A 23,283-nucleotide genomic window follows, 5' to 3' on the forward strand; every position below is an offset into this window, starting at 1 on the left:
TAACACTGTAAATCAGTGTCGCTGAACACACTTTGTTGATGTATCTGCAAAGTTAAAAATGCTGTAAAAAGAAAAAATTAGCTAAACAAACTGGATCTGAGTTCAACTGGACGTTTGTCCAGGGGGAAACCGTATGATTGTTTAACAGCGACCTCAGGATAACCAGTGGATATAATAACAGCGGTGTATAATTCATGTTAGTAATATATCACTTACTGTTCCAAATGAACGGATATCATGTGACTGTGGCACTGTCACACTCTTGTCCTTTTTCAGACGTCAACGACGGCTTCAGTTCTTGCCAGAGGTAAGACACAGATGACATTGTGCTGAGGCCAGCACACTGAGATGTGTTACTGTCGTCACCGGCAGTGTTCCTAAAGCGATGACCTTTAGTTCCCATTAAGCCTGTGAAGTCTAAATGGTTCTTCTTCTTCTTCCAAGTCTCGTCATAATGATTCAATCTGAAGTACAGATAGTTTAAAAAATACTCCAGTAAAGCCTGATGTACTGAATCAACTTCTTTACTCAAGTAAAGTAAAAAACTACAGGCTCTGAAATGTACTCAGAGTAAGACAGTACAAAGTAACTGACTCTTGTGCTCTATTAATATGATAATAAAATAAAGTACATGAGAATACAAATGTTATTTGAATCTAAATTCTAGTTGTAATGAATGTACTCAGCTTGACTCTGTTATGTAGGACACGTGCAGAGAATTAGAGAACTACAGTGCAGGTAGACCTAAATAGAAAAACGAGTGCAGTCGGGGCTTAAAGTTCGTGTAACACAGGACCCACACACACCTTTCTGATGATGAGTGCATCTAACATTTCCTCAGAGGTCAGTGTGCCGTATGACTGCATTAGCAATAAATGTAATAACGCTCTATATGAACAGTTACTCACTATATAGAACAACGTTATAGGATTATATTTGTTCACAGATGTTGGCAGCTGTCAGCGAATAGTTATCAGCTATTTAGAAACAAAACACTTTTAATCCATAACAGCAAATGAACTGTACAACAGAAAATACAAATGCTATTTATGGTCTCCTCACAACAATGATAAGAAAAATAAACTGGGCCAATATGGCATGTTTGTTAATACAGAGACACACATGTTACTGTGATCTCTGGTCTCCCACTCAGAGACACAGGTCTCCCAGTGTCCAGCATTCAGAGGCTACCTGAGGACTCATGTGTGAGAAAACCTGCTCACGCAGACATGTAGAGCCAAATATGGTAAATGGCCTGCATTTGTATAGCGCTTTACTCAGTCCCTAAGGGCCCCAAAGCGCTTTACACTACATTCAGTCATCCACACATTCACACACTGGTGATGGCAAGCTACTGTCAATAAGGCCTCTGCAATGTTCTGAAGACAGTTAAACCTGTCAGGTAGTGACGTCCAGCAGGTGAACATGCAGCTCCATGAACACGCACAGCTGTGGATTCCAGCTGCTTCGATGTTGCATTAACTGGCATTAACTCAGCCAGTTAATGCGAGACAAATCCAGCTGCTCATTAAAGATTTCTGGTTTGTTCAGAAAATAAAACATTGGTCCAAACACCTGAAAGTCCCAAAAACACGTTGTGTCTCGAGTCTACGGATGTATCTGTGTATTTCCGTGGTGCTGATGCTGAGCGGACAGCTGCTGAAGCTGTTGAAGTGTCGGAATGTGGAAAGCTAACAATGTCCCTCTCACCGGTAGGCTAACTTATTTTTAGCCAATTACAAGTTGAATCTGGTAGTTGGGTTGTTAGCTAAGATACCGTCATTAAGAAGCAGCACAACTAATGTGTCTATGCGAGCTAATTTGCGATGTGCACCGCTGGCCCAGCCATTTATTTTTTAATGCACCTCTCAGATTAACTCACTGCGTGTCGTGCCCAGGGCTGGACTGGGACAAAACATCAGCCTGGACATTTTGACTAGAGACCGGCCCCCCAGGTATTAAAGCCATAAAGCCTTTGAATGAAAACAAACGCTGTTGTGACAGTGATGCACAGTCTTGTTGGTATATGTGTGATTTCTATACATTTTACATCAGATAAAGACTTTGGTTGTAAGATTCAGATAATTATTTAATAAAAGTGAGACTTTTAAAATGAGAATAAGAAATAAAAGTATTTCTTTGTGCCCTCCTCTCCCTGTTAATGCCCTACCTGCCCCCCTGGCAACACTTTGCTAGACCCAGCTACTTAGAAAAGGATCCTGGTGTTATTTGTCTCTCAGAAACAGTTCATAACTTCAACTCATCCATGTCACCTAAAAGGTAAACCTGTTTCTCCATCACAGCTCTGATGATTCAGTAAGGACATCTCCTGGTTTCATCTTCATGTTTCCCTCTCACCACATATCCAAACCGACATCATGACCAGCAGCTTTACAGCTGTGGCTCCAGCAAACATCAGCTGATACTAGAAATTAATATTAAATAAATTCTAACAACAGCTGATCAAGCTTAAACGTGCTGCTGTTGTTTAGCGCGACATCTGCTGGTTTCCTCTTTCTGGCACAAAGTGGATGATAAACAAACGAGAGACGATCAGCTGATCATTGATCAGTTTCATGATTGAAGTAGCAACAGGAGAGGCAGGGTGAGAGAATGAGAGGAGAAGAGGCAGCTGTGCAGCGTTACGACAGAATAACTCCAGCTTTGTGTCTTTTTCAGCTGAAGTCCGGGACAAACTGCTCCTTTTCAGCTCAACATGAAACGCGTAATATTTTCTCTGAATGCGGGACGATTCCATATTTTCAAGGGACGGTTGGCAGCTACTAACTAACCTTATGAATTAAATAAAGTTCACTATCAGTAACATCATAGCACCCACCCAGCTGTATAGAAACTGCGTCATGCTAGCTAGTACCCAGTACGAGTTATTGTAACTGACTGTAAAAAGTCAGCATAACGAAAATAAACTCCACCTAAACTTGGTTCATATCTGACCAGAGAGACTGCAGCTCATAACTTCTTACCTGAAGTTCAGTTCACACTCGGACCGGCGGCCGCCTCGGGTCTCTGCTCCTCCTGCCTCCGATCTCCCTCCTCCACCTGCTGGCCTCCACCACTTGCTAATGTCACTGAATCTGTGGAAGCCCCGCCATAGCCACCACCAAACAACTGAGTTATTTTTACACATCTGCCAGCATCTGGCCAGTCCACCACCTTTCATTGTTTATACCATTACAAAAAAAAAAAAAAAATCATCGGGCCGGCCACTGAGCAAATGCCCGGTATGCCCGATGGCCAGTCCAGCTATGGTCGTGCCAACAGTGGCACGCGTGCCCAGGGTTGCCGACCCCTGGCTTAGACTGTCGTTTATTGAGAAATAATCTGCGGTTTTTGGCACCCGCCTCGGACGCAGCCACTCCGACTCTCTCCCAGCATCTTCTGCTCCTTCTCACTGCAGACACACATAAGACGCATAAGGGTGGCTGTAGCTCAGGTGGCAGAGCAGGTCAGCCACTAACCAGAAGGTCGGTGGTTCGATCCCAGACTGCCTCCAGGCTGCATGCCAAATATCCTTGGGCAAGATACTAACCCCATGTTTGCCTACTGGTGGTGGTCAGAGGGCCCGGTGGCGCCTGTGTCTGGCAGCCTCACCTCTGTCAGTGCGCCCCAGGGCAGCTGTGGCTACAATGTAGCTGCCATCACCAGTGTGTGAATGGGTGAATGACTGAATGTAGTGTGAAGCGCTTTGGGGTCCTTAGCGACTAATTAAAGCGCTATACAAATGCAGGCCATTTACCTTTTTTTTTTTTTTAAGACACATCTCCCTCATTAACAGTCCCGTACACCTTTTCCCTCCCCGCCTCCGTGCCGCCCGGAGAGCTCACTGTGTCACCCCTCCTCTGCAACAGGCCAGCAAACCACGCCCCCGCCACAGTTAGATTCAACATGTGGGAGAACCCTAAACTTTTGTGGTCTAAGTTGTGGTCTAATGTGAGCTTGAGGAGATTTTCTTTGTGGACAGGCTGTGATCAGCAGAGCTGCTGATCTTTGTGGATTCACACAGCTGACTTTAACAGATGTCAGCAGATGTTTCATGAGCCATCTTTGCTAACTTCCATTTCTCAGAGTACAGCGGTCCTTCGTTTATCGCGGGAGTTACGTTGTAAAAATGACCCGTGAAAGGTGAAATCCACAAAGTAGCCAGCTTTATTTTTTACAGTTATTATAGATGTTTTAAGGCTGTAAAACCCCTCACTACACACTTTCTACACTTTTCTCAGACAGGCACGAACATTTTCACACTTTTCTCTCCTGTTTAAACTCTCAAAGTTCAAACGTTCAGAGAAAAATAAGCCTAGTATTACAGAGTGAAACCAAAGATCAAACCCTGTTTTCAGGTCCAGAATAGAGCAGCTGCCAGATAATTCAACATTAATGAATCAATGGTACGGAAGTGGAGGAGGCAAGAAGAATGAATAAAGTTTGTAGAGTAACAAAGTACAAGTACTTTGTTACTTCTCAGCTCTGTCTGAAACACAACAACACTTTCTCCAAAACATATGATTGAGGTCTTCATCAAACCTTAAAGGCTTCCTCTTCTTTTGTTTGTTTTGGATTTAGTTATTGAAGAATATATGTCACTCCAACTTAATGTTTGTTTCAGTGTCTTTTCATGATTCTCTGGATGAGGCAGGCGAAGAGGAGAGAAAGAACAACACAGTGGAGTCTCTGAACAGAGGCAACACCAACTCCAGAGAAGAATATCGATATGTGTATTTTAAAGTGGTTTTATTTGAAACCTAATATCTTAGACACGCACAATGAGAGCATTTATATGCAGTGTATGTGGGCTCTATGAATGAGTACAATGCAAATAAGACACACTGATCAAGGAGCCCCTGTTAGCTGGAAATCAAGAGGCTACAATGGGAACAGTAGTAAGCTGTGTGGATGTAAAGAGCCAACTATGGTAGAACCGTGTGGTGTAATTCAGTGTAAATCAGAGAAGCCTAGAAACATGTTAGTTAACAGAGGTACAGAAGGACTCTGAGAGACAGCTGCTGGATGAAAAAGAGGGACAAGATCTCAATAACTGAGTTCTAGAAACTGTCAAACTAAGGCAAGTTTATTTATATAGCACAATTCAACAACAAGGTGCTTCAAAGTGCTTTACAGAGACATTAAAAAACAAAAACAAATAAAAAGCATGATTTAAAATTGATTTAAAAAAAAACAGTAGATAATGGATTTGGTGTTTTATTCAAATGCAGCTGAGAACAGGTGAGTCTTCAACCTGGATTTAAATAAACTGAGTGTTTCAGCTGATCTGAGGCTTTCTGGGAGTTTGTTTCAGATATAAGGAGCATAAAAGCTGAATGCAGCTTCTCCGTGTCTGGTTCTGACTCTGGGAACTGATAAAAGACCGGATCCAGAATAAGGGTCACAACGTTGGCCACTAGGATGAAGAGAGGCAAAAAGAATAAATAGCCTGTTTCTCCAAAGATTCATCTATGGGGGAATCTCAGCTACAAGGGAACAATAGCACAAGCCAGACACACCTAGAGCTGAAGGTGAGATCATGTGGGTGGCTGTAGCTCAGGCCAACAGATGAAGCTGGATTGAGTATATTGGAGTGCTTGGCACTGTACAAGGTGCTCTAATAGTGCCCTAATTATATTCATCAGAAATTCAGTGGGACTGTGGAAAATGACACTGGACACCATCTACAAGGCAATCACACAGTAATGCACTGTCCCCACTGCTGTTCTGCATAGGCTTCACTCGCCTAAGTCAGCTCGTCATTAAGAGCAAATACCATCGGCCTTTTGCTGTACATGGATGACATCGAGCTATATCCCAAGAGTTAGTGAGACATTACTTTACTGATCCATCTCACCAGGATCTGCCGCAAGGATATCTGGACGTTCTTGTGACTGGATAAGGGTGGCTGAATGGTTGCAAAGAAAGTGAAGATGGTCCAGGCTGAATGGGTTGAGCTGTAAAAAGGCAGAATAGGAGATGCACAGGACAGCTACAAGTACTTGGGTTACCCACAGGCCAACAGGAACCATGATGAAGATGTAGAAAGGGTAGCCACAGCCAGATATTTCCAGAAGGCGAGACAGCTGCTGAGAAGCCATTTGAACGGTAGGAATAAGATCACAGCCATCAATGCATGCACCAATTATCAGATCCCCCACTAGAATAATACGCTGGCCACAGGAGACGATAGAGACTACTGACATTGAATGCCAGAGCAGCTGACCTGAAAGAGAAGATCATGGCAAAGAAAATTTAGACTCTACATGGCTATTTACCAAGACCCGTGTCACGTACCCTGTGAAAGTCTGCTAGAGGATAAGAGTGCAGCATTATGCACAATCCCTACTGTGACCATCACTGCAACCAGCTGGCTAATTCAGTTTCATTTATACAGCGCCAAATCACAACAACAATTGGCTCAAGGTGCTTTATATTGTAAGGTAAAGACTACAATGATCCAGAGAAAATTCCACCAATCAGATGACCCCGTATGAGCAAGTACTTTAACCCTTTAAGCCCATGGGAGCGTACACGCTCCCATTTGTGTAACTATTTTAAAATCCTGGTAGAATTGTCATGATCCTGGGTCTTTGACCCAGCGTTTTGTGTTTTCTATTGTTGTGATATATTTTGGTTCTGTTCTTCCTCAGTTTAATGTTTAGTCATTTCTGTCGGTGTTTCCTCTGTGTAAAGTCCGTGTTCCTTAGTCTGTGTCTTTCCATGTGTGAGTTCCTGTTTTATTTTGCAGGTCTGCGTCTCTCGTTAGTGTTTCTAGTTTCGCTTCCCCTTGTCTCGTTATGTCCAATCACTCCCAGCCGTGTCTCCCTCCTGTTTCCCATTCCCTGATTGCCCTGTGTGTATTTAAACCCTGTGTTTTCTCGTGTGCGTTGCTGGTTTGTCTGCGTTATTTGGTGTTTTCTGGTCTGCGTCTCTCCCTCCGTCGTCTCAGGTTGTCTCTCCGTGTCTCCCTGCATCTCTGTTTCTGGTTTGTTTTTGTTAGTTTTTCCAGTTTAGGTTTTTTCTTAGTTTCATGCTCACCCTCGCCATCTCTGTTTGTATCAACATTTGATGAATAAACTCACTTGCATCTGAGCTGCCTGCATAAAGGGTCCTTTAATAATTTACACACGGCTTGCCCCGCAATGACACAAATAAGCTAGTGCAATCATTTTTTTGCGTATGAAACCACAGGAGTTGTACTTACACAGCATGCATTCAACTTGTCCCAGGTCAGGGTTTCCTTTGCAAAAATCAAGTAAAACGTGCTCGCAACAACAGTAACATAATCCAGAAACACACCTTGATCAGCTGTTCATAGCACTTCCTACGTTGCAATTAACATCATCAAATTGTCAGTGCGAACTTTCAAGTCCGCCATTACCTGGGGAAACCGGAAGTGGTGTCGCTTTTCGTGGGGAAAATAGTTTTCCCCCTACAGGGCCTTTCAAAGGTCAGCTGGTGTTTTTGAAAGTCATGTTTGACTTTATGCCTTTCTGTGTAGTTTCTGGGAGGCGTAGAACTTAAATTACACTGTTCTGTGGGGAAATACTGTACGTAAGATGTTTTATGTGATGAGAAGGATTTTAAATTAGATACTGGACTTAGCAGGGGGCCATGTTCTGTGCATGGAGGCTTTCAGCCCAAGTCCAGCACCCTGAGACGATACATAGCGAAAGGAAGGAGGCTAAGAACCAGTGAAAGTCAGAACCACTATTCAGAATGAAACGGCTAAGATCCATGAGTACACCAGGAACATGGCCACAGCTGATAGTGTGCCTAGTGAGTACATGGTTCTGTTGAGGCAACAGAAACACAGAGAACGGAAACATCATGGAAAGACAAACCTCTGCACAACATGCACCACCAGCAGATAGAAATACCTGATATTGAAAAATCCTACCAATGGCACCAAAGGCACAAGCTCGATAGAGGCTGGGGTCTACCACACCACAAGTGCAGTTCAGTCCCAGTTCTATGGTTGAACGCTCTCACAGACTGGTGATGACCAGGCGTAGAAGAAGAAGACGGCCATAGTGATAAATGTTATACCAGGTAGAAGCAACATCAGGAGGACGTAACACAAAAAGCTCGACACAACCCAAGGGCTGTGAGAGGAGCTTGTGTGGAGGGTGAAGCCAATAGTGGTTCACGAGGTGTTTGGGGCACTCGGGGCATGGACCCCTAAACAGTGTGAGTGGTAGTGCTTGTAGGACCATCACGCTCCCAGTTCCGTGGCTGACAAACTGAGCTTGAAGGGTAACGACCATACAACATACAAATTGTGTCAGGAGTGCTGCTGCTTCTTTTTTCGCTCCAGTTCCTCCTCACTCTATAAATTATTTTCTTATACAAGACACATCTCCTGGATGCACTGGTACGCATCTTCAGTGATGTATCCTGGGGTCATCAGGTGTTTCGGGTCTCACAACATCACACACCCTCACCCAGGCGACCCAGCCGGGGGTGATCAGGCCCTGACTTGCGTACCAGTAGCTACCCACGGATCAGCCCTCTTAATCCACAGCCACCTTGTGGCTTTCTCTGCTGCTTCGCTCACAGCCTGGACGGCCCTCTTCTTGGCTGCCCCAGCCACGCCCAGCCGGCCTAGGACTTTGCAGAGAGATCGTCCTGCAAAGCCCCTACATCCCACTTCTATGGGCTCATAGAAAGTCTTCCAGCCCCTTCCCCTGCACTCCTGCACTAGTTCCTGGTACTTTCCTTTCATTGGCCTCCTCAATCCGCTCCTCCCAGTGTACTGTGAGTTCCACCATGATCAGAAATATAGTGTCAGGATGATAGATGGTCTTCAGCTCTGGTATTCCTTTAAGATGTGGCCCTTTCTCTGGGCTTCTCTTTCCTGATGCAGTTTTCTCTTTAGTGTCTGTGTGATTTTACTACTTCTAAGGAGATCAGCCACAGTCCCTGATCTTTGACAGAGATTACTTTAATCCCAATTTGAGGTTATAAAGTGTCTAATCCACATCTCACACACTGTGATTCACATGTGACATTTTCAGTCTATGCAATGAATGAATTATATATTGACTTTTACAGAAAACATTTTAATAACTTTAGCCTCATTAGGTAAAATAATATGTAAATATGCATAATGAAAACCAGATTATAAGACAAAATTGTAAACAATACATATGTGGTCAGGATGTAAACAAGCATGTAAACACGTGAAACGAGCTTTTTCAGGAAGGTCTTTAAACGTGACTGAAGCTTCCCTAAAACATCATTCAAGTTTTAACTTTGCTTTCTGGATAAACTTCATTCATTTCCTCTACAGGTCAGTCTTACGTGCAAAGTGGGGCCTCAGAGTTGGAGGCTCTTCAGGAGGCCTACAGGCAGGTCCATGCTGTGGAGGATTCAGATGATCATGGTCATCATACCTCATCTTTGGAAGTGAGATGGAGCATCAACAGACCTCTGTCTCCTTCCTCTCCTCCTCAACGTGCCCAACAGTCTCTGCAGCCTGTTTCTACCAGTGAGTCAGGTCAGAAATGATTCTACTTTAAGTCTTTGTCGGTCTGAGTATACAGTGTATAAACCCCAGGTCTGTGGTTGCTCAGTGAGCGTACCCTAACGGCTCTTTCTGACACTACAAATGAGATCAGGGATGAACCCTCAATGTCATTTGACAGTTTTGGAAAAAGCATCAAAATTTTTTGATTATTTTCTTTGTCCACAGATTTCAAAGACTTGAGAGAAAGGTCTTCATTTCACATTTGTCACACCTGGGCTCCACTTCTGTGTCACATCATGTCACTTCATGTGTGTTAGCCCTATAAATAAGATGCATCCTACTTGTGCAAAAGTATTTGTGATGGGCAGGATCGTTAATGATAAAAGTATGCTAAGAAATTCTTTTGTCTTTGTGTGTATTTAGAGCTGCCCACTGCAGAAGAGCTGATGAGGCTCCTCCGACCAGAGGCAGCTCAAATTAGAGGCTTCACCCTCCAGCCTGTCAGGTCAGGACTACGCAGTCGATGGATTCTCAGCAAGCAGCCAGCTTGTTTTCCTCCCAGTTCATCAGTATCTCAGTGTTTGTGGCACAAATACAGTGTTCAAGTAACATTTGAAGGGACTCACTGTAAATATTCAAACGTCAGCCAACAGACAAGCTTAAATCTGACGTCACAATCTGTCTTAACTATGTTAAGGAGCGATTGTGGCTCAAGAGTTGGCATTTTGTCTTGTAATCGGAGGGTTGCTGGTTCGAGCCCCGGCTCGGACAGTCTCGGTCGTTGTGTCCTTGGGCAAGACACTTTAGCCTACCGCCTACTGGTGTTGGTAGCGCGATCTGGCAGCCTCGCCTCTGTCAGTCTGCCATAGGGCAGCTGTGGCTACAAATGTAGCTGCCTCCACCAGTGTGTGAATGTGAGAGTGAATGAATAGTGGCATTGTAAAGTGCTTTGAGGGTCTCGAAAAGTGCTATATAAATGTAATCCATTATTATTATTATTATTATAAACAAGAGTTCTTGGTATGCCGTGGACAGCAGTTCATCCGTGGGTTGGGATGATCAACTGGAGGAACTCTGCTAGCAATAAAACAAGAAGTGAAGCAAAGAATAAACTCGCAAACAAAAACAGTGAAACAAACAGTATTGAAAGCATCGATCGTTATGGAGAGCATGACAACTTCTGTGATCATCCATCCATCCATCCATTCGCTTCCGCTTCTCCTTTTCAGGGTCGCGGGGGGCGCTGGAGCCTATCCCAGCTGTCATAGGGCGAGAGGCGGGGTCCACCCTGGACAGGTCGCCAGTCTGTCGCAGGGCCAACACACAGGGATCACTTCTGTGATCATCAGTTCTAAAATTCAGGGAGGCTGTGCAGAATGTTAATTAAAGCGCTTTGCATTGATTTGCAAATATGTTGAAGCCCCTATTTGTTCCCAGCAAAACAAAGAAAATATATCCGATATTTATAAAATGTACAATAAAAAAAAAAAATCTGTTGTATTTAATGATAGCAGCACATCTCAAAAACACTGGGCCATGTGTACCAGCCCCTCTTCTTACAACAGTCCTGAAACATCTGGAAGTAGGAAACCAGCTGCTGGACATGTTGGAGAGCATTGTTGTCCCATTCTTGTCCAGCTGCTCATCATTCCTGACTCTTCTTTATTTTTCATGATGAATCAAATGTTTTCAGTTGGTAAAAGGTCTGGACTCAGAGTGTCAATGATTATGAAATGGATTGTAATAATTAGGAAACCATCTGCACCCTCCAAGAAAATAAAAGTATGTAGTTTACACAGCAAAGGCAAATGTGACAGGTGAGCTAAATGTGTTACCTATCAATGAAACTCGGGCAGATGTGACGACTCATGCTGAAGCCTGTCCACCCGTCCGTCCGTCCACAGTCTTCTGCTCGGCACTAATGTGTACTCATTTATGTAGATGAATATGAGAGAAAAAATGTATTATCCACCGTCTGTCTGTATTTAGAAGAACTCACCATCGTGACATCACTGCCACTCTTCTGAAAAAATAGTTACAGTAGTAACTGTAAAGTTACAATACACAAAATATTTTGTTTCTTTTTTACTGTGGTTGTCACTTTGCAGTGTTGTGGAGCCCAACCAAGAAAAGACTTCCAGGGGACTGGAAAGGGCATTCCCGGATGAGGCACAGCACCCTGCAGCTGCAGCAATAAATGGGGCCGAGGAGTCGACAAGCCACCCAATCAGTGCTGCTCACCCCCCCAACAAGGATCTGATTTGCAGCATCAGAGCAGAAGTAGACAAGCTGATGCAGGATCATACCAAAAGCTCTTCTCTCACATCATCTCACACTGGCAAAACTAAGAAACACCCGGTGAGCAAACTATATAAAAGGCACTACTGTAGAAAAGAGATTACATTCACACTTTGCATTATACGTTTTTCTCAGGCCTCCCGTGGCTCCCTTACTTCTCCTTCCTGTACCTCTTCAATGAGACAAGCCACTCCAGCTCCTGTAAGAGGCAAGCGCCTGGATGGGAGAACGGCGGTGACTTCAAGGTCATCGGGGATAAGTAGAGGTTCTGCTACACCAGCCAAAACCCGGTCTGCTGTTTCCTCACAGTGTCCACACAGAGCGAACCATGAAGACTGCTGGGACTGCACAGGTTATTAACTGCACACATCAAGTCATCAGAGGCTTAAATAATGTAGGAAAGAATCGTGTGCTTTCCACACTGTTAGAAACTCATTGATCGATCATTGGATAACTGCTTAACTTCATTTCTTATCAACCAGCATCAATTCTGTCAGTTTACCTTGTAATGTCTTGACTTGTTAGCACTTCTTTGAATCCCTTTCTGTGTGTTTTCACTGGTAGAACCAGGAGTAACAGTGAGGAATGAACTAGTGGCATCTGTTCAGTCCTTAGTGGCTGTCCTCCAGCAGCAAATAGATGCTACCAAACACCAGGATTCTGCACAGGAAGTCAGAGAAACCAGGCTGGAGCAACATCTTCCACAGATCCGTGTAAGGAAATACTGTGTATGCAGGTTTTCCTGACCACCAGCATCTTTTCACATTGTTCTTTTTACTCTGTGTGGTTGGTAATAACCTGTATAACTTCAGGAAGATTACGACAGCTGTTGTGCTGCGTTTGGTTAATCTTGTTTGAACTCTGCAGTGACTTCATCACTCACATTCCAGTGATGAAGCTGGAAAAGAGGAAAACAGGGCTTGTTTTGTATCTTAGCAAAGTAGATTCATTAATGCATCATTAACATTACACCATAACACAGTGGTTCCTGTGTTCACACTTACACACAGTTACTGTCCCTCCATTTAGAAAGGTGTCATGGTCTATTTTGTGTAGTTGTTTTTTCCTGTGTAATAATATTCAGCATTGCTGTCAATACATTCGTCCGTGTCCGTGATTTAAACAGCCCAGCGCTGCTCCTGACGCAGGGGAAACTAATCCTGCAGGGAGACCTACCTTTGCACTTGTGCAGGTGAAGCCAAAGGCAAGATATGATCATCTGTTCTTTGACTTGGAAGGAAGTTGGTTTGGAAACATATTTGGAGATGCTTCATCCTCTGCTTTGCATTTGTGTGGGAGCCCCGTCAAAAACCTGTCCGTTATGCCAGCAGGGTCCACACGTTTTTCATTCATACTCCCCTTGCAATGGCTCTGCGTCCCCCACTTTGGGAACCTCTGCCGTAACACTTTTGTTGTTTTGTGCTGAGAAACACTCCTGCAGCACATTGATGGATAGAGCCTGGTCTGTGTGCTGCGCACTGCTTATTTAGTGAGTCTTGAATACACAACAGTGTCAGTGCAGTTTTCATTTCTGGGATATTAGTTAATTGATTTGAGGGAACATTCCAGATGATATTCTGACTGGAACTTGGAAATTTAAATTTCCGGCTGCATCTAGAACGTGGCATTGGATTACCAAACACCCTCATGCTTACTTCCATCTCAACTTCTAATACTAAGCGTGTCAGCAGTAACCATGACCTCTGCTTTTCTTGAACAACATCATACAGCGAACATGAATCCATTTATTTTCTATTACTTATCTGAAGCCAAGTTACAGTAGTAAAGGACACTCTTTCGAGGATGCCAATGTTCACACTTTGGACAGAGAGGACAGATGGTTTGAAAGAGGAGTGAAAGAAGCATCTATGTCCACTGTGAGCGACCATCTTTGAACAGAGGCGGGGTTTACGACACCAACTCTCTGCCATCTATAATCCAGTTTTGAGTTCCCTTCCCTGCCTTAACGCCCACTCACATCCTGGGCCATCTGACCTCAGGAATTCGCATGATAAGGTGGGGCCAGGTTTCACAATGAACACACCCGAAACTCTGGCTGATTGGGACCCACGCCCAGTTTCACACCTTGGCTCAGGCGATTAGAGGATCATCAGGGGTCCTTTTGTCCCTCTGTGGGGGGAAACTCCCACTAGGTTTATATCTGGGACTCTCCACCATTTGACCTTAGAACTGAAGAAGCTTCTTGGATGAGAGGTGAAACGTCTTCAAGCAACTTAAAGACGCTTTTCTTTGCAAGCTCCTTTGACATTTAGGGTATTGGAGATGGAAGGGATGTGTCCTCTCTCCAGCCTGTTCGATGTCTGTGTTGGTGTCTGGCATTGAGATTGAGCTGAACTTCCAGAGGTCTCCTTTTGCCATGTTTTACAGTGTTAGGCCCAGCTCTTTGTGGGATGAAGTCTGTGTGCCTAAAATCTGCTGCTGGTTACCAAAGCAGAGCCTAAAGCTTACAGCTCCTAGATAAAACCTGAGTATGCGTAGTAGCTGGTCATTGGTACAGCTCTGGGTGCTAAAACATAAAATATTTAAAATGGAAAGATGTGAGTAAAGTTAGAGCCTTTGTTGTTTGCACATCACTTTAGCAAACTGAGAGCCATCCAGGGAGTGACTGAGCTGCAGAGCTAAAGTGCCACAGCCTCTGCTTAAAGGATTTCACACGTTCATCCATAGTGTTTTTCACCTTTTACAAGGACAGTGTTGTTTTACCTAACACTACATTTAGAGTGTCACAACACAAACATACTGCCAAAATGTGTGTTCAATAGGAGAAAAGCAAAAACATGCTGCAGCTCCTGTGCACACTGATTCTTGCTGAAAGAGAGACGTGACTTTGGTTTGTTGCCTTTCAGACTGGCCACGACAGCTCCATGCTGGAGGAGCTGAGGACGCAGCTGGCACAGAAGGAGAGGGAGCTGCAGATGATGAAGGCAGGAGCAGAGGAGCTCAGCTCACTCAGACAGCAGAATTACCTACTGCAAAGCAAGGTGCACAAACACATCACTACTTTCATTTCATATATATGGGAAATCTGTAGGATGGCCCATTCTTATTTGGGTACTGCCAGGGTAAGACTTTTTTCTCTCAACAGCTGAGAAGTGCAGAAGAAGCCAGTCAGAAGAAGAGGTGGGTGGAGGCTGCAGATGTTGCTGCAGATGAGAAGTTCCAGCAGATTGATAAAGAAATAAAAGAGCAGGAGGCACTCATAAAAGGTTACCAACAGGTTAGTGACCCTGAACTCTACATCTTATTGTGACTTTTGTCACAACGTTTTTCTCTCAATGATTTCAGTGTTATTTCGACTTTTTAAGGACTTTTATTAGGACTTGTTTCTAAAACAAATAGACTGTTTTCTAATTTGTGTTCTGTCAGCTGTAATCCCAGCAGTGTAAGTAATTTTATACATTTGCTACATCATCAACTGAATGGATGCAAATTTATGACACTACATACTAGGGCTGCCACGATTAGTCGACTATCAAAATCTTCGACGACTGATTTAATAGTCGACGCGTCGTTTGAAGCTTTGTAAGATCCCAAAAGACGCAGGAATAAGTAGCAGGATTTAAGAGTGTAATAACGCACTGAAACAGAAGATGGCAGCACTGCATGTACAAGGATGCCAGCTGCCGTTAAACCCCGAAGAAGAAGCTGTGTCCCAGAATTCATAGCGCAGCCCAGCTCAGTTTCCAACAATGGCAGCAGCTAGTTAGTTTTAATATTACTCTTATTATTCTTTCTGGTCACAAAATAAACGTTTAACATATTTTCATGGAGAATGTAGCTGTGTAAACCTCAAATATCTGCTCAGTTTATCAAGACACCGCATATTTTCAAAAGCGCTCCGACGTTTTCGGAGACGTCTGTTACCCACTAGCTCGATAGCTAGCCGGGAGGTCAAGGGTCACTAGAGCCGCCGAGAATGGCAAAGTCCCGACACATCATTTTCAGATCACTGCAGACTTTCGCTACTCTACATCTACTTTAGATGTGTCCTTGATCCATCACAGCTGATTTAAATGGATAAGTTACCTCCTCAACGGTCGTGTCCAAATTCATGGGCTACGTCCTCCTGAGGCCGCATTTGTAGACCGATTACGTCACAGCGACGCGCCGAAGGCTGTCCAAATTCGTAGACTCCTCCGAATGCAGCCGACAAATGCGTCCTCCTTTTCCCCGAATTTGAAGGATGGGTCGGGTGTGTCCTTCGTGGCCTACCATATCCCAGAACTCATAGCGCGGCCCAGCCAAACTCCAGTTTCCAACAATGGCGGCCGCTACTAAGTTTTAAAATTACTCATACTAATCTTTCTGGGTCACAAAATAAACTTTTAACATATTTTCAGGCGAGAAAGTAGTTGTGTAAACATCAAATATCTGCTCAGTTTATCAAGATATCGCATATTTGCAAAAGTGCTTCGACGTTTTCGGAGACGTCTGCTACCCACCAGCTCGACAGCTAGCCGGGAGCTCGAGGGTTACTGATGCGGCCGAGAACGGCACAACTCCCGGCACATCATTTTCAGATCACCGCGGACTTTCGCTGCTCGGGTTAAACGTAATATATAATTCACTTAGACAACCTAAAAATGTTATTGTTGGGCTTTTTTCAGTGTTTTGTTTGTTCGTGAGTAAATCGGTTTGGCTGAGATTAAAGTTATTAGATTAGATTAGATAAAACGTTATTAATCCCCCGGGTGGGTTCCCCCTTGGTTTTCACACAGCTGACTAAACGTCAAACAGAAAACTGATTAAACAGAAGTATGAGATGGTCGAGAGTTTACGCCAGTGTCCTGTTATATTTTAGATAGCAAGGAGCAGACGGCCGAGTTTATTAAACTCCACCGAGACAGCGGCGACGCTAATCAGAAGGCTAGACCGTCCAATTTCACGGCCGTTTACTTCCGGCCTACCCGACCTTCTGAGGACCCGGCCCACATAGACCGCGAAGGCCGGGTCCTCAGGAGGATGCAGCCCATGAATTTGGACACGACCAACATGTCCTGTAGTTCTCCAGAGGCCTGGTAATGAACTAATCATGTGATTCAGGTGTGCTGACCCAGGGTGAGATCTAAAACCTGCAGGACACCGGCCCTCGAGGTCTGGGATTGGGGACCCCTGCTTTAGTTTGCATAGGTTTGGGAGATGAGTGTGTCTTTAATGAGAGGGACTCATTTTCCCCAAGCACTAAACTTTCTGCCATCTGCTTAAAACAACTTTTTAGAAGTCCTCTCCACTCGTAGCAGTGCTTTGCCTCAGAAGCTCTATGTTAAGACGCCGTGTGGGCACAGTTTATGAAATTCTAATCATTTTCAGTTTTATACAAACTGCAGTAAATAGAAAAGCCCATATTAGGTGTGAGCAACGGTTTAAAAAAACAAGAGCCATTTGTACCTAGTTGTTGTTCTTTTCATTGTTTTTTTGTTTGTTTTTTTACATTAATCTTCCTCCAGGAGAATGAGAAGCTGTATTTACAGATGAAGGCTCAGCAGGCCAAGAGTAAAGCTAATGAGGAGGCCATGTTTAAAGAAAACCAGCGGCTGCTGAATGAGCTGGCTGCCACCAGGTGAGCGTCTGACAGACCTGTACGTCCCACACACATGTTGTTGTACCCATATATGTGTGTTTATGTGCACTGTGAAAGACTGACCACTTGGAACACTGCGAGTCATACACATGTTCATGCATCGCTTCATTCTGTGCATTTAAGCACCTAACAGTGAAGCTAACAGTGAAGCTAACAGCACGTGTTTGGGCTATGGAAGGTATTCAACTCATAGGCCAAACCGGAGAGTCACTCGTGTTCAGGGACAGCAGCGCTAACTTTATTCAAAGTTTGTGAAGTAGGTTGTTAACAAATAGAGATCATAAAGTCCTCTAGCTGTGGAGTGGTTGTTCTGTGGTTAGGGTAAACCTTTTCTAACCTCACCAGGGAGCAGCTGCATAAAACTTCGAGGCCAGTGGGAAGTATATGCTTAACGGATCATACTCCACGCACTGCAGACTTGTTAGCGCAAATAAACTCACTTCAGGTTAGTACCGCTCTCATCCACCTGTACTGTAAGGCTTGAAGGGCTATGTTAGCCTCTTTGATGTAGCACAGATGTGAATCTTTGTGCAGAGAAATGAGGCCAAGATGTCTGAGGACGTCCACAAGCTTAAGCAGGAAAAGCAGGCTCTGGAGGTGGACTTGCAGCTCATTAAGAAAGAGAGAGACCTGGCTGAAGCCCGAGCCACCTCCACATCGGGTAAGATAAAGAACAGTCCTGAAACTACAATATTCATATTTTTCATCCCCTTTTCACTTCATATACAAACCCAATTCCAAAATGCTATAATAGGATAATGACAAGCCCAAGTTTGGAGCTTCGTTTTGCCTTCAAAACATGTAGAAATATGCAAAACTCTGCCAGTTTAAAAAATGTGCCACCTTAGCAGAAACCCATAAATCAAAGTGGCAGCTTCAAATGTTGTGTTTGACCAAAGAGACTCACTTTAATGTTGTGTGACAAAGAAAAGCATCAAATGCTGTCAGGATTACTGCAACACTGAAAAGATGTGTAACCAGCTGCTACTGGTGATTTGTTTATAAAACCCCAAAAAGTATCAAACTGACAAATATGTCATTAAATGTATGATTCAAAGTGAAGTTGTCACCAGATGTGGGTAACATCTAATCCACACACAGATGAAAGTACTGAACGTGCTGACTGATGTTTACTTAACTGTTCGCACAAAAAGCCGTTGTTGGAGGCGACGGCTTCACGACGTCTCCTGTGTGGAGAAAGTATTTCTATGACCTCTGACCTTTAGTTCTTTCCACTGACTTTAACCTGGATATAGGTCAGGTGACTGGCTGGGCGAGACACTTTCTTTCTTTCTCTGAAGCCAGTCAGTAGTTTCCTTTCTGTACATCTACTGTCATTTCTTCGCTATCAGGAATGTCTCGGCACATTTTTCCCTTCATCCTGAAGTGTGCCAGTGTCACATGCTGAAACACCCAGGCCTTGGTGGTGCATACCTGTTGGCATGGTGTTTATTATGCATGCAACGAGTGGAACTATGGTCTCATCTGACCAGACTATGTTCGCCCAGTATTTCAAAGGCTTGTTTGATTGTTTTTCAGCAAAATTTAAATGTTTCATTTTGCTTTTTCTTCAGTAATGAACAGTATTGTGCATACAGGCCGTGTTTTCATTGTGTTGTTTGAAACAATTGCAGGATTCCTGGTCTTTCTGTAGCTCTCCACAAGTGGCCCCTGGCTCTGCGATAATTCTGTTCACTGCTCTGTGGGGAGAACCGGCCATGACCGGGCGCTGGCCACTGGAACCTTCAGGATTTTAGAAATTCTTCTGTAACCAATCAGGATGTTTTACAACAATAGGACTGTGACGGTCTTGAGCTAGATTATTTGTTTTTACCCATCATGAGATGTTTCTTGATGGTCCCATCTGGCCTATAAAAAGGCAGGATTGCTTTCTAAGTACTTGTCTGTGTCACTCCTCATTCTTACACACAACTTAATCTGTGGACATTTATGTTTGATTTCTTGTAATGTGGGAATTAAGCTGGTGAAGCTTTCATGTCAGTAGCACCTTTAGAAATATACTTACTTAGGAAACTGGTGACATGTTCAATACTTATTGTACCTGCTGTGTATATGTGAGTAAGAACTGAGTGCGTTTCTCCTGAACGTGTTAGGAAATCAGACCTTTGAGATGCGTGTATTAGAGGACAGGCACCAGGAGGAAGTGACAGCCCTTAAGAAAAAACTGCAGTGGTTTGCTGAGAAGCAGGAGATGCTGGACAGAGATGCTGGCAGGCTGAAGGCTGCTACAGCTGAGATACACCAGCTCAGAGAACAGGTGATGCTCCGCTCTCACACGATGGTTACAGACTGATTTGTTTTGTACCCTCAATCTGCATGAATCCTCTGTCTGTGCTAACTACTTTTTATTTTAAATGATACTTGCAAAGAAAAGCGTCTGGACTTCTTTGAGTTGCTTGAAGACGTTTCACCTCTCATCCAAGAAGCTTCTTCAGTTCTAAGGTCAAATGGTGGAGAGTCCCAGATTTAAACCTAGTGGGAGTTTCCCCCCACAGAGGGACAAAAGGACCCCCTGATGATCATCTACCTAATCCAAGGTGTGAAACTGGGTGTGGGTCCCAATCAGCCAGAGTTTCGGGTGAGTTCATTGTGAAACCTGGCCCCACCTTATCATGTGATTTCCTGAGGTCAGATGGCCCAGGATGTGAGTGGGCGTTAAGGCGTCTGGGGAGGAACTCAGAACTGGATTATAGATGGCAGAGAGTTGGTGTCGTAAGCCCCGCCTCTGTTCAAAGATGGTCGCTCACAGTGGACATAGATGCTTCTTTCACTCCTCTTTCAAACCATCTGTCCTCTGCCCAAAATGTGAACATTGGCATCCTCGAAAGAGTGACCTTTGACCTTTAGATGCAGATGGACTGCTGAGTCTTGTCCTGTGGAGGTGGCTCTTCTGTGTTGTGCCATGCGCTTGTGAAGTGGCTGTTTGGTCTCTCCAATGTAGAGGTCTGAGCATTCCTCGCTGCACTGTACAGCATACACCACATTGTTAAGTCTGTGTTTTGGAGTTTTGTCTTTCGGGTGAACCAGTTTTTGTCTGAGCGTGTTGCTGGGTCTGAAATACACTGGGATGTCATGCTTGGAGAAAACTCTCCTGAGTTTCTCTGATACACCGGCTACATAGGGGATGACAATGTTGTTGCGTCTGTCCTTCTTATCCTCCCTCACTGGTGTCTGGTCTTCTTTTCTGTGCCTCTTTGCTGACTTTATAAAAGCCCTCAGACACTGTGCAAACGAGCTGGCCCCAGTGTTTTCTGGCATTTTCAACTCCTCACTGCAGGCATGTCATGTGCCTGCCTGCTTCAAGTCCTCCACCATAATCCCTGTCCCCAAGAAACCTAGGATCACTGGACTAAATGACTACAGACCCGTGGCTCTGACATCTGTGGTCATGAAGTCATTTGAGCGCCTAGTTCTCTCCCATCTCAGGACCCTCACGGTCCCCCTCCTGGACCCCCTGCAGTTTGCATACAGAGCCAACAGGTCTGTAGACGACGCCATCAACATGGCCCTACACTTCATCCTGCAGCATCTGGACTCCCCAGGAACCTACGCCAGGATCCTGTTTGTGGACTTCAGCTCTGCCTTCAACACCATCCTTCCAGACCATCTCCGAGACAAGCTTTCCCAGATGAATGTGCCTGATCCCATCTGCCGGTGGATCACTGACTTCCTGACGGACAGGAAGCAGCATGTGAGGCTGGGAAAGAATGTCTCGGACTCCCGGACCATCAGCACCGGCTCCCCTCAGGGCTGTGTTCTTTCTCCTCTGCTCTTCTCCCTGTACACCAACTGCTGCACCTCCACCCACCAGTCTGTCAAGCTAATCAAGTTTGCAGATGACACCACCGTTATCGGACTCATCTCGGACGGGGACGAGTCTGCCTACAGGAGGGAGGTTGAACGTCTGGTGTCCTGGTGCAGCCACAACAACCTGGTGCTGAATGCCCAGAAGACAGTGGAGATTATTGTGGACTTCAGGAAGCACACAGCTCCACTCCCCCCCATCATCCTGACTGATACCCCCATCACCTCTGTGGACTCATTCCGCTTCCTGGGTACCACCATCACTCAGGACCTGAAGTGGGAGCCCACCATCACCTCCGTCATTAAGAAAGCCCAGCAGAGGATGTACTTCCTGAGGCAGCTGAAGAAATTCAACCTGCCAACACGGACGATGATGCAATTCTACACTGCAATCATCGAGTCCATCCTCACCTCCTCCATCACCGTGTGGTACGCTGGAGCCACTATCAGGGACAAACAGAGACTGCAGCGTGTTGTGCGCTCTGCTGAGAAGGTGATTGGCTGCAGACTCCCATCTCTGCAGGACCTGTACACCTCCAGGACACTGCGGCGTGCAGCTCGGATCTCAGCTGACCCTTCTCACCCTGGACACAGTCTGTTTGACCTGCTCCCCTCAGGCAGGAGGCTCCGGTCCATTCGCACCAGAACCTCTCGCCATAAGAACAGTTTCTTCCCCTCTGCTGTTGGACACATGAACAATAAACGTACGACTGTTCCCGCCACTAACACATGACCCTACGCTGTGTTCACTGCATCATTCCATGTTTGGCACTGATCACCACCTGCACTCATGTATATATCATGTATATATCTATCTAGTTAGCACTTTTAACTCTTATTCTTATTTTTATTTTCATGTCTATTTAAGCGTAATTTATAACAGTATGTTTGCACTGAAGCACCGCAGCAATTTCCTAATGTTGTAAACCCGCTCAACATTTGGCAATAAAACCCTTTCTGATGTGTGTGTTCCTTCTTTTTCCCTTCATGCTTAGAGGGAACATGTTCTGCGCGGTGGTGTAGGGTCCTGATTACTCCAAGTTTGTGTTCCAAAGGGTGATGGGAGTCAAAGAGGAGGTACTGGTCCGTGTGTGTGGGCTTCCGGTAAACTTCGATGTTGAGGTTGCCGTTCTCTTCAATGTGCACAGCGCAGTCCAGGAAAGGCAAACAGTCGTCCTTTGTGTCTTCCCTGGTGAACTTGATGTTTTTATCCACAGCGTTAATGTGCGCAGTGAAGGATTCCACTTCTTGTGTCTTGATTTTGACCCAGGTGTCGTCCACATATCTGTACCAGTGGCTGGGTACTCTTCCTTTGAAAGAGCCAAGAGCCTTCCTTTCCACTTCCTCCATGTAAAGGTTGCTACAATAGGTGACACGGGGGAGCCCATGGCACAGCCATGTTTTTGTCTGTAAAAGCCTTCGTTGTACTTGAAATATGTAGTGGTGAGGCAGAGGTCTAACAGTGTGCAGATCTGATCGGGTGTGAAGTTGGTCCTGTCCTCCAAGGAGCTGTCTTCTTGTAGTCATTTTCTGACAGTCTCCACGGCCTCCGTGGTGGGTATGCAGGTGAAGAGAGAGACTACATCAAAGGACACCATGGTTTCATCTGGATCCAGGGTAAGTTTCTGGACCTTGTCGGTGAAGTCGGTGGAGTTCTTGATGTGGTGTGGGGTGTTCCCCACGAGAGGAGCAAGGATGGTAGCAAGGTGTTTAGCAATGTTGTAAGTGGCTGAGTTTATGCTACTGACTATGGGTCTGAGTGGGACAGCTTCCTTGTGGATCTTAGGAAGTCCGTAAATGCAGGGTATGGCATCCCCTGGGTAAAGGCAGTGATATGTAAGGCAGTCAATAATTTTGTCCTTTTCAAAGTCTTGAAGGCAAGCTATAACTTTCTTTTTGTAGCTGCTTGTGGGGTCTCGCTTTAGGGCTTCGTAGGTATTGTTGTCACTGAGGAGAGTAGTGATCTTTGTATGGTAATCTGTAGTGTTTAGGACCACGGTGCATCTTCCCTTATCAGCTGGTAAAACAGTGATGTTGTGGTCTTTGCTCAGGGAAGCGACGGCCTTCTTTTCCTGTATTGTGAGGT

General features: G+C 44.8%; 1 protein-coding gene and 1 long non-coding RNA gene across 4 annotated transcripts in view; one reads left to right on the forward strand and one right to left on the reverse strand.

The window, feature by feature from the left end:
• LOC146658350 (uncharacterized) overlaps nucleotides 1–23,283 on the reverse strand; it is a 237,701-nt gene that overhangs the window by 176,024 nt on the left and 38,394 nt on the right. The gene's annotated exons all lie outside the window — the stretch shown is intronic.
• The window catches only part of cep162 (centrosomal protein 162), a 41,966-nt gene that overhangs the window by 9,024 nt on the left and 9,659 nt on the right, over nucleotides 1–23,283 (forward strand). For 2 of the 3 annotated variants that reach the window (XM_085421960.1, XM_085421962.1), the window contains exons 8-19: nucleotides 277–307; nucleotides 9,296–9,502; nucleotides 9,896–9,977; nucleotides 11,581–11,830; nucleotides 11,906–12,122; nucleotides 12,335–12,483; nucleotides 14,638–14,772; nucleotides 14,877–15,008; nucleotides 17,239–17,351; nucleotides 17,718–17,817; nucleotides 17,907–18,033; nucleotides 19,487–19,650. In XM_085421960.1, coding sequence (XP_085278086.1) covers nucleotides 277–307; nucleotides 9,296–9,502; nucleotides 9,896–9,977; nucleotides 11,581–11,830; nucleotides 11,906–12,122; nucleotides 12,335–12,483; nucleotides 14,638–14,772; nucleotides 14,877–15,008; nucleotides 17,239–17,351; nucleotides 17,718–17,817; nucleotides 17,907–18,033; nucleotides 19,487–19,650 — 1,707 coding nt within the window. The remainder of the gene's footprint in view (nucleotides 1–276; nucleotides 308–9,295; nucleotides 9,503–9,895; nucleotides 9,978–11,580; nucleotides 11,831–11,905; nucleotides 12,123–12,334; nucleotides 12,484–14,637; nucleotides 14,773–14,876; nucleotides 15,009–17,238; nucleotides 17,352–17,717; nucleotides 17,818–17,906; nucleotides 18,034–19,486; nucleotides 19,651–23,283) is intronic. The other variant, XM_085421963.1, reaches the window with a different exon arrangement.

The sequence above is a fragment of the Rhamphochromis longiceps genome, linkage group LG11 (assembly GCF_057381845.1).
Source record: "Rhamphochromis longiceps isolate RC_006_pf linkage group LG11, R_longiceps_female_GT1.1, whole genome shotgun sequence".
In the NCBI taxonomy this organism is placed as follows: domain Eukaryota; kingdom Metazoa; phylum Chordata; class Actinopteri; order Cichliformes; family Cichlidae; genus Rhamphochromis; species Rhamphochromis longiceps.